We start from the raw sequence: 16061 nt of genomic DNA, 5'->3' as shown, positions 1-16061 counted from the left end.
TGTTGTAGCAACTACGAGATTAAAATTAAATAACAAGGAGGAAAAAGACTGCTCTTAGAAAGTTAAACAGGTTTTGAGTGCAATCGAGATAAACAATTCACAATTTAAATGATCTTCTTGTAGATTGATTGTATCATTGTTTAGTTAATTGCGAAAAGATGATATTTAAGTTGCTAATATTTGTGCTAATTTTAATCCAATCGATTAAAGGTGAAATTTCACCAGGTAACCCAGAGATAAAACTTGAAACAGGTAAGGTTAGAGGTCAATTGATTAATTTCCGTGGGTCAATTGTCTATGAATTCCTTGGGATACCATTCGCTGAGCCACCAATCAATGAGCTTCGATTCAAAAAACCAGTGCCAGTTAAGCCTTGGAATGATGTTAAATCGATGACCAATTGGCCCCCTCATTGTACTCAAGCCCTTTTTCCTGGTTTCAATTCTGATTATCAATTCAGTGAAGATTGTTTAACTCTAAATGTGATCACACCATCGGCTCTTGAACATGGAGATAAAAGATTGAGACCTGTTATGGTTTGGATTCACGGCGGTGGTTTCGCTATTGGTTCAGCTCATTTCGATGCTTATAATGGGACAATTTTAGCCGCTACAGAGGATATCGTCTATGTTGCCATTAATTATCGTCTTGGAGCATTAGGTTTCTTACATTTACCCGAACATGGTGTTCCTAGTAACTTAGGACTATGGGATCAGCTATTGGCCCTTCAATGGGTAAAAAATAACATCAAACAATTTGGTGGTGATCCTGATCAAGTTACGATATTTGGTGAAAGTGCTGGAGGCATTTCGGTTGCAGCATTAGTTGTATCACCTCGGGCGAAAGGATTATTCAAAAATGCGATCCTACAAAGTGGCTCAATTCTGAACATTGATACATGGTTTAATCCGAAATCGTCAGAGATCATCATGGAAAAGAGTAATTGTAATTCAGCTGAAAACGTTTTCTCGTGTCTACAATCAGCCAATGAAAGTGTCTTCGCCTCGGTTAACGATTTCCTCTTTTGGCCTGTTCATGGTGACGATTTCTTACCCGAAGATCCAAATAACCTAATCAAATCAATTGATTCAAGTGTTAATATTTTACTTGGTACTGTTGGTAATGAAGGTGCTAGTATGTTGACACTTACTGATCCCGTAACTTTTGATGCAGTTAACCCAGTTAATTTGACATTTGTTGAGGCCAAAACCATCATCGGTGATATTTACGGTGATGAATGGATTGGATATATTGTAGATAAATTTTTCGACAAAATTGATCACAATGACCCAAACCAACTTAGATTAGCCATTGGTCAGTCACTGGGAGATATTACACTCGCTTGTCCAACTTACATGTTCGGTAGAGATGCAGTTAAATACAGTAAATCAAATGTTTACGCTTATTATCAAAGCCATAAACCATCAAAACCAATATTCAAAATAACTCCTGAAAGTAATTGGATTCCGGCGACTCATGGGGACGATGTTCCAATGATGTTCGGAGGTCCATTGAACGATTCAACTTATAACCAAGAAGATACAATTCTATCAATGGTTATGCTTGATATTTGGGGGGAATTTGCAAGAACCGGGTAAGTGTAATTAAAATCATATCGAATGTGTCGATTCATTCACTTATTCTTATTATATGAAATCATTAGAAAGGTTCCAAAGGTTGGGTCAAGGGAATGGTTGAAATGGACATCCGATGAATCTGGAAAGGTTGAAATGCCGGTCAAGGAATTGAATTCACGAGGATTGAGCCAATTCAGTAATCAAATCGCTTTGGACTGTCAGAAAAATTGGCCTTTCCCAATCAAACAACTGAATACAAATTTTGGTAAGGAATTGAATTTTTCTCTAGAATAAGAGTCACTTGGATATTAATCAATATTTTCCTTATTCATCTTACCTTTTAGGTAATAAAATTAAACCCGATAACCATGAAGAGCTTTAATCAAGATCATCCTTGAGACTTGCACTTGATAATTTTCACTTGAAATGTTTACGGGTGAATTTTATGGGCAATCTGATTATCTCTTAACACTTGACATCTTATTTGTTACCAAATCATGAGAAAATCAGGATCCAAATGAATAACAATCAACACCAAAATAAAAGAAATCTAATTGTTATGGAAGAAAATAAAAAACAACTGATTGGAAATAAATTTTAACTCCAAATAAATGAAATTCAATTAATCTTCTTACCTTTAAATCTATTAATTGATATACGTTGACCATTTTCCATAAATTGTTCCGACCAAAAAGTCAACGATTTAAATTAAAAACTCTTAGCTGACAATTAAACGAAATGAGAAAAAAGAACAAATTTTTTCAAAATTTGTTCCATTTTCCAGAAAACAGCTGATGTTTATTTCTTTTGTGAGAAAAAGCGCCAAATGTATTGAGCGTTTCTCCTTCAATCGTCTCATCAATTTAATCTTTTTTTTTAAATTTCTAATTAAATTGTTACCAATTAATTCACAATTGAAAGTATTCCAAGTGTCACAACAATCTAAACCTTAAAGGTGAGTCCCTAAAACGTTGAATTTTTGATTTATCAACCAATTCAAGTGATTACCTAATTTTGATTTTTCTTCATGTGAACATTTTAATTTTCTCATTATGTTAATCAATCTCTATTTTATTGTTTTAATTTAGTTATTAAGTAATTTTCTGTTTCCTTTCATGTTCAACTTGTAGTGGTTGTAGTCTAGGAAAATAAAAGGAAAAATGGACTTCTGTGAATTCCTTGCCGAGGAAGAGCTTATTGAGATCATACCTAATTTCAAGTTCAACAAACAATTAAATTTAATTTCTGGAGATTTTGGACCATTTGAACCTAATGTACCAGTTAAGGTTCCTATTTGGATGGCCTTAAATTTACACCAACAACATAAGTGTTCCCTTAAATTACCAAGTTGGATTAAGAAACTAATTGATTTACAAGAGCAACAAGAAGTAGCTGATCGGATGCTCGAGATGCCCTCAGAATATTACAGAGAGATTATTAAATTGTTACAACAACATGTCCCCTCTATTCCTGATTGTGCTGATTTAATTGAACGACGAGAAGCATTTCTCAAGACTTCAATTGCTTCCCTATTTCAACATGTCTATGAAGAGTATAAGGACAATCTCGCAGTTTCAACGGTTACACTTCACAATGTAACGAAAGCTGAACTTTATTTGATCAAGAATTTCGTTCAAAAAGCTTTCACCCTTTTCCAACAACTACGAACCACCGCAGCATCGATAAAACATTAAATTGCTGGATCAATTTTACTCTCATTTTTGCCTTTTAAACAATTTAAGTGCTTTCATTCGTAAGAAAATCATCCGTTGTCGGGCTCGTCTAAATGCGGTCACAATTTGAGAGATATCGCTCCACAATGGATCGAAAGTGTCGTTGGTTTCGTCTAATTGTAATCCAAGAGAACTGTCAAAGAAAATGAGTCAATTAGAGACAATCAGTAATCAAACACTAGGAGAAGATTAAACTAACCTTGATTGTAAAATGATATTGAAATCTATTGATATGGATCCTTTTGATTCGGTGTAAATTAAACCCAATGGTTCATAGTGATGCTATTTGGAGAAGCAGTGAGAAGATGATAACATGATTGTATTGATTGGAAGAAAAAAATTACTAACCTCTTCTAAATCATCTAAATCAAAAGAATAATCAAGAAAATGTTCCATCAATTTATCGGCTATTCTATTGGAATAAGGTCGAAACATCTTAATTGATCTGGAATATCTTCCAGGTCGACATGGGAAACCCAGGATTCCAAAAGCTTCAGTTGACGATCGGCCGAATGTGTGATGTTTGACCACTCGAAAATAGAGTGTAAATCCTTTGACAATTTCTAATTCATTAGTTGATTTAGTTTGATTGTGAGAGACAATGAATTGAAACGGAGCTCCGATCGAAGTGATTTCCGTTGAACTGTAACATCTATGAGTTAATCCACATAGAGATTTATCATCACCATCATTTGGAAACCAACCTTGTGATGGTTCCAACCAGAACTCGATGTGAACATTTTTACCTTTAAAGTTTATCAATTTGGCTGAAAAGAGAAAAAGAAATGAGAGAAAATTAAAACTTGGAATAATTTGAATCACAATCAAATTAACTTACCAATTTCTCCAAAAATAACAACTTGACTATTGAAGGAGGAAAATTTATCCATCTCATTGGCTAATTGTTCAACTTTCGATGATTTTTCACTTTGTTTATCTTTCTCTTCAACTAATTTGGAAGTTAATTTATCATTGATTGGGTTGATCATCGTTTTTTTTTAAATCAAAATTATCCACAAAAAAAGAGATGAAATTGATTCGGTTGTCAAGTTTGTTGATGTTTAGATCTCATGGTTACCTTGGTCACCATGAGCTCGATTAGTTTACAATTGTCATGTTGTTTTCAACATATTAATTTATTTAATTGTTGGGTAAAACTAGTTACAGTAAGTTGATTATATTGGATTAACTTTCTACATTGGGCAAATGTTTAGTTTGATGAACATTGAGCTTGGATTGATTGTGTTTGTTGACAAGATTAGCAACCAAATTTTACAAATTTAGATTAGTCCGTAAATACCGTTATATAAATTTACATTTTCCATTTATCTTTGTCGTTTAAGACTCTTTCAACATTCCTCTTGAGATGACACTGACGGGTTTTCGATGGTCCATTAATGGATTTCTTTGATTGACATGATGAAATTCTTTAGCTAATTCAATGAGAGATTTAAACGTTCGAGGTTCCCAAATTGCTAAATTAGACAAAGTTTTTCTATCCAATTCAATGTTCATCTAGTAAAATAGACAAAGGAAAAAGATATTACATAAGAAAAGGTTAGATATAGAAGAATAAAGAAAATTAAAAACACCAAAAAGCAAAGAATAGAAATAAATTGTTACCATTGGTAAAGCTGTGATGAATAAATGGAAAGGGTAATCATGTTCTCGGCAACTGGCTACAAGCCTTTGAGAAAATAGATCTCGTAGTTCAATTTTTTTACCTGGACGATCACGATTCTCATATTCTATCTTTTTGGTCCATTTATTTACAGCATTTTTATAAGTATTACGATTTCGACCATAAAACGCACCAGTCATTCGGTACAGGTTATACTTTTTGAAATATCGACCACCATTTCTCATAGGCAATTGAAACCAATGTGGCATATATTTCATCAATACATTAGTTAACTGCACCATGTTGAGAAAAGAGTTTCGATTAACAAACTAATAAAAAAGGTAGAACAATTAACTAAGATCAAAGAGCAACAATTAAGAAAAAATTTCAATCAATTTCCAAGAGAAAACAAAAAAAAACGGTTAAGCCTAAATAACCAGAAATGGGATCAAGTCTTGGATCGATTCAGTTAATCAGTTAATTGACGATTTTGAGTTCGACGATTACAATTAGATTGATGACTCAGATAATTAGCACGTTTACACGAAAAATAGGGACAATTTGAACACCGATACTTGAAATGATTATTCACAAGTTTCAATAAACCTTTGTTTTCATCTCTTAATGAATTTTTTTCGGATTTTTCTCTTTCTTTCTGTTGCCGTAAGGTGACGAGTCGTCTTTGAAGCCGAGTATTTTCACCTTGAAGCCGAGTAATTTCACCTGATTGCTGGTCATTGATAGCCTCGAGCTCACTCACTCGCTGAAATAACCAATCGTTTCCAAGATTATCACCCATTACAAAAAATTCATTTGATTAATTTGAAGATTATATAATTAATAATAAATGGCGGATAATATTAGATCTAATTTTAGGATATATTTAATTTTAATCAATTTTTGCGGGTAATTCAAATGCAGTTTTGATGGAAATTAAGAAAAATTTTTCAATTACAATCCGGACAGTGATAAAATTCTTTGCGAGGTACAGAAGTTAGTCCAACGCATCTGAAGTGGTACCAATTGTAACAACTGTCACAAAAAATGACCTTGCATCCTGATGCCTTATTACAATGACCACAAAGCCATCGCTTTGATTTCAGGCTTGCAACTAGATCTTTTAGTTTTTCGAATGCATCAGGTTCAAAATACGACTCAATGATACCAACATTGATATCCTTGTTCCTGAACTTTTGAAGAATGAGCGTTTCCAAGCCGTTCACGTCGTCAGCTGTGATCATAATCTGCTTACCAAGAATCGCTTCAGTATTCCGGCTAAGATTGAGCCAATTTAACATTCCTATTGCGAAAAAAGAAAAATTTGGATTAAAAAAATAGATCCAATTTTGAGATCTCATTTTTGGATCTGAAATAAACTTACTCTTTCTTTTATTAATAAGGTTGAGTTCGGTAAAAGTTTTTAAGGTAGCAATTCTTTTACCCCTTTTACCAACTCTCTTGGCTGTTATATTGACAGGAATAGGTGGAAGAATGAGCTCTTTGATTTGTCTTGTGTAGCAATGATCAATCTCAGGTGGAAAAGGCTCTAAATCGTCTATTGGAGGTGAATCGGTTGGTTCTTTTTCTCCATAGATCAATTCAATTTGATCCAAATTAGAGCAAATATTGATTCGAGTAAAATTTTCAGTTACCAAACTATTCAGATCTTGACTTGAAATCTCACTTTGAATTTCATCAATTGACTCATCACGATCATAATGCAAGGAAGAAACTAAATTTTTAATTGCCAATCTTTTCAAGGCTTTTGCTCTCAGTTGCTGTTTATTCATATACTTGAGACTAATATCTGAGTAAATGGCATCCGAACACCTCCAACAAGTCAAAGGTGATTCTGGGTCAAATCTCAAGTCATAATCTGGTGAAAAGGCATTTAAAAATCCATGACATGTTGAGTGAGTTATCCTTTTGCAATCACTGCACATAAAAGAATCAATATTGAACTCTTTGTTATTAATTAAACAGAAGCAATCTTGTGATATTGGCTCCTGATCTTCGGCTCCTTTCATCTCTTTTGATATCGCCAACATTTTTTCAATCATCTTCTTTTTAAAAGCTTCTGTATCCGACAAAATCATACGATAAACCTCACTTGGTTGATGAGAAATTATTTCTGCCAAGTCTAATACACAATCTTTAACCTCTCTGAATTTGCTCGACTGAGATCTCAAATTTGGATCTACATTTTTTTTCGTCTTTTGTAAGTGTAAATTTGAGTCCAAATTTTCAGTTTGCATCAATCTTTTTTTAATAGCAGCGAATCTGTCGAGCGACCAACGAGTTGAGCAAAGCTCGGGCAGAAATTCATCTTCTCCAAGCTCTCTTGCAAGTCTGAAAATATGACGACACGGTAACTGCATAACATGAAAAAAAGAACAATCACAAGAACTTGTAGTGGTTGTATAAGATGTTCCATGGATATTGAAAGTTGCAGATTGATTGACCAAAACAGGGGGTTTCAAATCGTGAGATATCTCATACTGGACTTTTAGTTTCTTGAAAGCATATTCAGTGAGGTGTTGATTGTAATGAGAAAGAATATCAGGCAGAGCTTCTGATCTTTTTTTGAGTACCATGTTGAAAGCTCTTTGATCTCTTTCCATTCTCATTGCTTTTACAGCAACCATGATATTGGAAAAACAATAAGCAATTTTACCATATTTAATCGATGTATTTTGAAGCTCTCGATTGAATCGCTCTAATCTATTATTTGTTCGATTCATGAAATGTGACATCGAGTTTTGTCCATACATAGACCATTGTTCTCGTAAATCGTGCCAGTTATCATTAAAATAGTCACTCACTGAAGAGAGCTGCATATCCATTAATTTTTTATAAAGAGTTTCATATTTCAACTCGGAGTCAGCATAAACCATATTTTGCAATATTTTTAAAGTCTCGTCTCTTTGCTCGACGGTTATATTTCTTTTGTTACAAGTAATTTCACGAATGAATGTTTGCATGACGTGAAAAATACAGATATGTACCTTTGAATGGGGAAAAACCTAGAAGAAAAACGATAAAGAAAACAAAATTTAGATCTAGAAATTGGAAACAAAATTTAGATCTAGAAATTAATAAGAAAATTTAGATCTAGAAATTAATAAGAAAATTTAGATCTAGAAACTGGAAACAAAATTTAGATCTAGAAATTAATAAGAAAATTTAGATCTAGAAACTGGAAACAAAATTTAGATCTAGAAATTAATAAGAAAATTTAGATCTAGAAACTGGAAACAAAATTTAGATCTAGAAACTGGAAACAAAATTTAGATCTAGAAATTAATAAGAAAATTTAGATCTAGAAACTGGAAACAAAATTTAGATCTAGAAATTAATATGAAAATTTAGATCTAGAAATTGGAAACAAAATTTAGATCCAGATAAAGGAAGAAATGAACAAGTTAAACTAAGTCTTACCTTATCGAAAGCGTTTCGGTTAGCCATGTCTTTGTCTGCCATTATGATATTTGTTTCTTGGTGATTACCAACAGCTTTAACGAAACTATTCAAGGCACCAGTCGTACATTTCTCAGACTCACCACGAAGAAAAGAGAGGCCAACAATACCCGATTCACCATTTCCATCAACAACCATTATTACCATCAAACACATCCGATTCTGGTTCAACTTGTATGTTGAATCAATGAGCAAAATTTCAGGAAAACTATGATAAAGTTCTCGCATGTAGCGATCTTGGAAGAAGACACAGTTAACTAAATTTTCTTCGTGCTCAATATAAATTGAACTCTCGGATTGAGACTTCATCATTTCTACCAATTCTTCACAATCACTCATTTTATCTCCACTCTTTCTGGCCATTGCTAGTACATTTTGTATATCTTTTCCGGTGATTGTTTTACCAAATTCATCTTGAAATTTTGTTATAATTGACTTGGTATTACCCAAACAGCCCTTGATACTTTGAATGAGCTCACGTTGTTTATCGTCTGGTCTTCTTTGTCTTGGTAATCGCATGTATATTTCGCGGTTACCAGCGATTTTACAAGTGTGCATTTCGTTCATGCTGGTAACCAACAATACCGTTCTATCTTTAGACAAGTTGACATTCACTCTAAAAGGGCATTTGTCTTGAAAAGTCCTAAATGAATAAAACCCAGTTGAGATTTCAGTTTGTTCAAAAAATTTTATAAACTTACCTTGTTTTACGTTTTCCTTTGGAGCATGTTTTGAACTCACGGCCACCGGCTTTACAACATAAAACAATATTCGAATATCCAAGCACAGAATCTGGTAAAATTTTGCAAGTGCGTTTATGCAATTGAACAAACTCGTTTTTCTCGTACAAAACAATAAACTCATCGAGTTGTTCTTTAGTTGAAAACACTTTCCCGATATAGAAATATGGATCGTTTTCATCTATAACACTAGATGCACTCATTTTAGTTAATTTTAACTGAGATCTTAAAATTGGATCTATTTTTTGAAACAGTAAAAAATAAACTTAATCGTTCAACACTACAAGTAAAATAAAGTTTTGATCGAATCAACTTGATCGATTGTCCTATTGTTTTCATTCGACCGTGAGATGGAGTTAGTTTCAGTAACTGGCTGTTTAGGCTGGGAGCCTAAACAACCAGAAATTTCTGGTCGAATAGGCTGTTCCAAAAAAAACAATCGAAACATGTGTTAGCTTTTCGTAACCATGGCAACCGAAAGAAGCGCTTTTTATAAATTGCAACGAAATTGTTTCGTTTCAATTGAACGAAACAATTTAAATTAACATGATGTAACTGTACATTTATTGGAACCTTAAATATACATAATTTGAGAGGAGAGTGAATGGGAAAAGTTACAATTAACAATGAAAAGAGTGTGAAAATTAATTGAGAAATGAAATGTTAAGTTGGATTGGTTTTGAGAGTTAAATTTGTTTGTTTTGTTATCTGAGACAAAATTAATTGTTTGACCAAAATTGTTTAGATTTTTTTTTATCCAATTGTTAACCACAAGATGATGGACAGTGTTCACAAGGGCAAGCAGGTTGACCATTAACCGATTCAGAGCAAGATGAAGCGGACAATTTGGTTACCTGGAAGTTTTCATCGTAAAGTTTATGGGTATCACTTGAATCGAGGACAAAATCAATTTGATAAGGAGAATGACCAAGATGACCATAATCCGAGCCAAGATATTTAAGTAATCGTTCAGGATTACATTTCTCAGCTCCCCAGGGTTTACAGAAAACATCGATAACCCGTTCACCGAAACGAGTAATATTTTTACAAGAATCATAGAAAGTGGATGCAAATGAATTGTCAAGGAAAACATCAATTTCACCGACTTGCTCTTTGTCACCTTCATCGGTCATTTGTTTTCGTAAAATTTTCACAAAATCAGCCTGATTGGGTGAACAGGTAATATGACATAATAGCTTTTGATAATTAGCGAAACAGGAAGGGCAAGTTTTCAAGAAAAGGCCAAAAAGTTCCGTGTGACTTTTAAGATCTTCAATTTGTTCCCGAGAACAACATAAACCAGATTCACTTGAAAGATGGGGACACATTTCCGTTAGAAGGCCTTTGGCTGAATCGTCGGTCATTGGCTGAGGTGGACCAGAGTGGACACAAGGAACATGACCAAAAGCCGCTTGTTCACAAAGTCCCATCATGACACATTGCGAACCCTAAGAAGAATCAATTTTGTAAAGAAAATAACAAAAATCAATTTATAAAACAAAAGGAAAACAAAACAATCAGAAATTAATGTTTACCTTTGAAGGAACCCAAAGTGAACTAATCAAAACGATTAAGGTGATAACTTTAATCCAAATATAATCCATAATCACATGATAATCCGCATTCAAACAATTAGTCCAACAATCAGAGAGAGAGAGATTAAATCGAAGTGAAAAAAAAAATTCTGTTGACACTTTTCAATGAATCTAAATTATGAGAAAAGACAATCAATGATTAATTAGAATTGATAATTTTTCTTTTTATATATTGAATTCAAGGCGACATTTAATTAACTTTAACTCATTAATTATCAATCTCCATTCAATTTCTTACCTTCATTTCTATTTGTTTACCTTTATTATGTAAATAGTTTTTTCCATCTTCAAAATTGTCACTTGTTCCATTTTAAAATGATCACAATTAATTTTAATTATCTTTTTGTTACCAAAGAGAATGTTTTTTTCTTTCTCTCTAATCAAAGATTATCAAACCGTAACAATTGATTATATGAACATTGAACAATTGACAATCGTTCAACCACCACAAATATACACACACATATTTAGACAGTGAATCTATTTTAAAATGTTAATAATAATCATGTAAACACGCAATCAAATCATTAGTTAATTAAAATTCACAAGGACAAACAATTAGGACCATTGAATGTGAGTCTTTGAGCTAATGTAATGATTGATATTTACCTTTGTCTCCATTAAGTGTGGATAAGTCAAAATACAATCAACGTTGATTAGTTAATTGTCTAATTATGTAGGCATCATTTATCCATTGATAGAGCAACTCCAAGACAATTAAAACCCAATAGTTAATAAATTCCAACAAGTTGATTTCAATTGCAAATAATAAAGAAAATCCAACAAAGAAAAAAACCTAATCAACAACATGGAAACACCGATCGATTAATTCATTTAGAAATTAAATTCTAAACGAGTAACAGTTTACAGAATAGAAAATTCACAATTTAGATCAAGTTCCGGAACAAATTGTGGAAAAAAAACACTCAAACAATTAGAAAAATAATCAAGAAAATTGCGAATTAAAATTGAGAGAAACAAAACAAAAATCAAGAAGAAAGAAAAAAAAATCGACCAATAGAAACGTTCGAGTCTCTATAGAGAAACAGCTGATTAGCATTAATCTTTTTCCATCTTAATGTTTATTTGTTTTCTAATTAAATTAATTGTTAATTGTTAGTTAATTGGATTTTTATTTTATTCTTTTCTCTGGTATTTATCTTGATTTCTATTCTTTACCTGTGTCTCCGCTGATCTAAAGATAATCTAATGATTTCTCTTTAGATTATCAGATTGTTACGGTTATAATATTTTTCCAATCAAATGTGATCTTTGTTACTGATCAGTTGATTTTAATTTTTCTTTTTCTTTTTTTCTTCCAACAGAATTAATTAGCTGATGGTTGGTGTTTATTTCTCTCTTTTTTTCTTCTTCTCCTTGCCTGGTGATAATATTAGAATATCTAATCCAAGTTCTTGATTTGACTGATGGGCTGTTGATTTATTACTTTTCGTCATCATCTTAATTACCTTTTTTCTCTTCATCTAATATTTTTTTTTCTTTTTACACCGAATCTATTCCCTGATATTCATCACCGAAACAACGATGTTGATAGAAGATGAAGATTAAATTCTTCTCAAAAGTCAACAGAGAGTGTGGAGTTTTTTTTCTCTCTCTCTCCTATTTGATATTCCAATGTAATTCAATATCTAACCTCTACCCAGAGGCTTTAACAGCATCGTTAGTTTCACCCACCGCCGACATCCAACTTCCAACTACCACCATCTTAATGTTTATTTATTTCATTTTTCTACTTTCAGAATAATCAAGTTGACAATCAACTGGCCACCAGAACCGAAAGAGGGAAAACATGGAGAGAGAGAGAGATATATGCAAACAATCAAGTTAATAATAAATCAGTGTCAATATCCAACGAATACAAAATGACACTAGTAAACCGGTTACACCATTTTGGAGGTAAAATTTTGCAGATTATCTGGTAATCCATGTTCCCTTGTCAACCTTCAGTAATCATCTTTCCCCGGATTCGCAATTTTAACGGATTAAAGTGAAAGTTAATAAACCACCGTAGAGTAAATCAAATTTACTATTGAAAAGCGTAACGGATGTTACGATGATATTACTATTTGGAATCTATTTGGAAGATGAAGATGCTGATAAAATTATCTAAAAGATGATAGAAGAAGAAGAAGATTGAAAGCAAAGGAAAAGAGAAAAGTTGTTCTAAAGTGAAAAGGGATAAAGTCAATTGGAATATCAATCACAAAAATGACCAGTTGATTGAAGAAGAGAATCAATTTGGTGATGGACAAGAATGAAATTTCTGTTGACATTGGAAGAAAAGGAAAATAATTTAATTCAATAATCAAATCCCTGTGAACCAGTTTGATGATAAAACTTAAAGTAAAACAAGGAGAAACCAATTGATTGAAAACGAAAACAAAAAAAGCTAATCATTGATAATTGGATATTATTATTGATAAGGAAACAACAAAAAAATCAACTTGCAAGTAACAATTTAACAAGAATCAAGGGAAAATCATCATTGGAAAGGAATCAACAACTATCAATGTAATACAATTAATTCAATGGAATCATCCAATTCTCAATTCTCAATTTTCTTATTCTGCTGATTAATATTAACTTAATTAATTGTTTCCAGTCATTGAGGGTGATAAAGATACAACAATGCTAATGCTACATGAAGGATAATATCAACAACAATGATACTCTCACACTCAGGAAGATAATAACAATAATACCCTGGACCCAACCCATGGATTTGATTATTATTATCATGATGATAATGATAATGATTGGTGGTGATGATGATGATTATCAAAGGTCTTACCTTTGGGCCTGAATATAAGGATAAAGTTAAGATGATTAACAATCCAAGTTACAATTATATTAAATGGAAGACACTTGAACTCATCCTAAGATTAAGCTTAATCAGCGGAAACACAAAACTAAAGTTAAACATAATCATCATCTAAATAAAAGGATAGAGAGACAACAATTAACCATATCATTGATGCCAATCTCAACAATTCAACATCTCTAATTCAATCAAGTTGAAATCAATAAGATAAACAATGGATTCACAATCATGATAAATAATCATCATCTTTAATCAAGTTAATCACCTTTAACCATGATCACTACTACAACTACAATTAACCCCATGGTTTAATAAACCTCACCCAAGAACAAGTAATAATTAAATTTCACCAACTGATCAAGAAATTTGATTAATCGGATTAATGATTAACATATAATCGTAACCATGAAAAAAAGTAATCTCAATCCAAATAATACATAAACAGGTATTTCTTAATCAATAGTTAACTTAATCATCTAAACAAATTCATCAGATAACAAACTATACAATTAATTTTCCTCTTTTTTTACCCCAATTTTAACCAACAATTAAAATCAATTAATCATTAGTTAATCATTGACATTGTCCACTAAATAACAATCCAAGTCCAATAACATATTAAATGATCATGAAAACGTAATATCTTTTTTTATTATCATCAATTGTTATATTATTAGGTAACCAAGTAAATAATGATACGATTTTTTGTCTCATTTTCAGATTTATTTTGAGAAATTATTAATTATAATAGAAATTAATTGATAACACCATCTTGTAGAGAAAAAAACAAGCTTTCTAATGATATAAAATTTATTTTAATACCCTAATTAGTTAAACAACAATTAAAATTATCCAAAAACAATATTTTTTGAAATTTCAGCCGCCGATTTCAAAGCCGATAATTTCGGCTTTAAACTCGGTGGAAAATTTTGAAAAGCTCATCAATCGATAGCTTGACCATCTGAGTCTCTTCACAAAAAATCTCACTAATTGTTAATTGGGTTCAGAAAATTCCAACAATTAAACAAAAAAAGATTTAACATTAATTTTCCATAGACAAAAACTTTTCGAGGATTTTATCATTTTTTTCTTTGAAAATAAAATTTTCAATGTTAAAAGCCCATAGGAAATTTTCAGTCTTTTTGTTTAATTGTTGGAATTTTCTGAACCCAATTAACAATTAGTGAGATTTTTTCGGTGAAGAGACTCAGATGGTCAAGCTATCGATTGATGAGCTTTTCAAAATTTTCCACCGAGTTTAAGCCGAAATTATCGGCTTTGAAATCGACAGAAATTTAAAAAATATTTTTGGATAATTTTAATTGTTGTTTAACTAATTAGGTATTAAAATAAATTTTATATCATTAGAAAGCTTGTTTTTTTCTCTACAAGATGGTGTTATCAATTAATTTCTATTATAATTAATAATTTCTCAAAATAAATCTGAAAATGAGACAAAAAATCGTATCATTATTTACTTGGTTACCTAATAATACAATAATAACAATCAAAACAATTTATTCATAACAATAATAATAATCAACTAACAATTTCATTGACTATTGACAGTTTAATTTAATTGTGATTAAACAAATACAATTCAACACTTGAACACAATGGGAAACATACAAAATAATGGGTTAAGTTTTATACTCAATTGTTACTTGACCTTTTTCAGTGTCAATGGTGAAATAAATAATCAATGGTCATTGTCAAGGTAACTCAATCCTTGTCCACTACTTAAAACTGACCATTGGTCAGTTAGGCGGAGTAAACATTTGAAAAAGAAAATTTTTCTTGATGGAAAAAAAATCCTTCACCTTTTCTTATAAAATCCATTTCTATATTATCATCATATTCAAATGTTAATTTAATTGTTATTAAATTGTTACCCTCACAATGGATCACAATTGTTAATCATTGTGTGATCAAAATAAACAACAATTTAAATTGCATCTTGAATAATGTCAAGGTTTTCTTGGGAATTTAAATCAATTTTGAAATGAAAATTGATTGTTACTTGTATTATTATTAACATATTCACAATTTACTTTATTTTAACCCTAAACAATTAACTAACTAACAATAATTTACTACTACTAATGGTAATACGGTTTTTCGTGAAGGTATCAAATTTAATCAAGTAACAATTTATAAATTATGGTCTGAGTTTCCAAACCACTTAGTTTAACACAAGAACAACAATTTAACATTAAATTAACAATTGTTTAGAGATGAAATCAAGTTGAATCTTAATCATTTCATTTGGAATCAAAATCATTGATTCACAAGTTGAGGTTAAACGTTTAATTTTCCTTCAAATCCTTAATTGTGGTCGATTAACTTTTCTAATTGATTTAATTTTTCAACCTCTGATGATTAGCAATTTGATAGTTAACCCTACAATTGATCTAATTGTTTGATTAATCATAATAATGTACATAAATTATGAACCAAAGCTTATAGACAAGTTTGA

General features: G+C 31.4%; 5 protein-coding genes and 1 long non-coding RNA gene across 12 annotated transcripts; 3 read left to right on the top strand and 3 right to left on the bottom strand.

Moving 5' to 3' along the window:
• Window positions 1-68: 68 nt before the first annotated feature.
• On the top strand, window positions 69-2211 carry LOC128388885 (acetylcholinesterase-like). The gene is made up of 3 exons (XM_053348344.1): window positions 69-1594; window positions 1664-1842; window positions 1922-2211. Exons 1-3 carry the CDS (start codon window positions 159-161, stop codon window positions 1957-1959), a joined length of 1653 nt encoding a protein of 550 aa, XP_053204319.1. The 5' UTR covers window positions 69-158; the 3' UTR covers window positions 1960-2211.
• A 150-nt stretch (window positions 2212-2361) lies between these two features.
• On the top strand, window positions 2362-3295 carry LOC128388902 (DNA replication complex GINS protein PSF2-like). 3 transcript variants are annotated; one of them, XM_053348369.1, is made up of 2 exons: window positions 2362-2532; window positions 2708-3295. In XM_053348369.1, exon 2 carries the CDS (start codon window positions 2738-2740, stop codon window positions 3269-3271), a length of 534 nt encoding a protein of 177 aa, XP_053204344.1. In that variant the 5' UTR covers window positions 2362-2532; window positions 2708-2737; the 3' UTR covers window positions 3272-3295. The 3 variants fall into 3 exon arrangements, with proteins under 3 accessions (XP_053204344.1, XP_053204346.1, XP_053204345.1); XM_053348371.1 differs by having other exon boundaries at window positions 2674-3295; XM_053348370.1 differs by having other exon boundaries at window positions 2666-3295.
• Window positions 3150-4303, bottom strand: LOC128388898 (uncharacterized). Its single transcript, XM_053348364.1, has 4 exons — window positions 4149-4303; window positions 3659-4077; window positions 3510-3592; window positions 3150-3443 (listed from the first exon to the last, which is right to left on the bottom strand). The coding sequence occupies exons 1-4, from the start codon at window positions 4297-4299 to the stop codon at window positions 3293-3295; spliced, it is 804 nt and encodes a 267-aa protein (XP_053204339.1). The 5' UTR covers window positions 4300-4303; the 3' UTR covers window positions 3150-3292.
• A 124-nt stretch (window positions 4304-4427) lies between these two features.
• On the bottom strand, window positions 4428-5516 carry LOC128388903 (50S ribosomal protein L20-like). Its single transcript, XM_053348372.1, has 2 exons — window positions 4934-5516; window positions 4428-4825 (listed from the first exon to the last, which is right to left on the bottom strand). Exons 1-2 carry the CDS (start codon window positions 5231-5233, stop codon window positions 4649-4651), a joined length of 477 nt encoding a protein of 158 aa, XP_053204347.1. The 5' UTR covers window positions 5234-5516; the 3' UTR covers window positions 4428-4648.
• A 4173-nt stretch (window positions 5517-9689) lies between these two features.
• On the bottom strand, window positions 9690-11550 carry LOC128388882 (uncharacterized). 3 transcript variants are annotated; one of them, XM_053348341.1, is made up of 3 exons: window positions 11353-11550; window positions 10684-10854; window positions 9690-10596 (listed from the first exon to the last, which is right to left on the bottom strand). In XM_053348341.1, the coding sequence occupies exons 2-3, from the start codon at window positions 10750-10752 to the stop codon at window positions 9913-9915; spliced, it is 753 nt and encodes a 250-aa protein (XP_053204316.1). In that variant the 5' UTR covers window positions 10753-10854; window positions 11353-11550; the 3' UTR covers window positions 9690-9912. The 3 variants fall into 3 exon arrangements, with proteins under 3 accessions (XP_053204316.1, XP_053204315.1, XP_053204314.1); XM_053348340.1 differs by lacking the exon at window positions 11353-11550 and adding an exon at window positions 11002-11127; XM_053348339.1 differs by lacking the exon at window positions 11353-11550 and adding an exon at window positions 10982-11120.
• LOC128388883 (uncharacterized) lies at window positions 11179-14225 on the top strand. Of its 3 annotated transcripts, XR_008325365.1 has the most exons (4): window positions 11771-11895; window positions 12069-12423; window positions 12504-13275; window positions 13367-14225. It is a non-coding gene; the product is annotated as an uncharacterized LOC128388883 (long non-coding RNA). The 3 variants fall into 3 exon arrangements; XR_008325366.1 differs by lacking the exon at window positions 11771-11895 and adding an exon at window positions 11179-11316 and having other exon boundaries at window positions 12504-14225; XR_008325364.1 differs by having other exon boundaries at window positions 11767-11895; window positions 12504-14225.
• The last annotated feature ends 1836 nt before the right edge of the window (window positions 14226-16061 follow it).

The sequence above is a fragment of the Panonychus citri genome, unplaced genomic scaffold, assembly GCF_014898815.1.
Source record: "Panonychus citri isolate SS breed McGregor unplaced genomic scaffold, ASM1489881v1 Contig00104, whole genome shotgun sequence".
In the NCBI taxonomy this organism is placed as follows: domain Eukaryota; kingdom Metazoa; phylum Arthropoda; class Arachnida; order Trombidiformes; family Tetranychidae; genus Panonychus; species Panonychus citri.
This window is presented reverse-complemented; position numbering and strand designations above follow the sequence as displayed.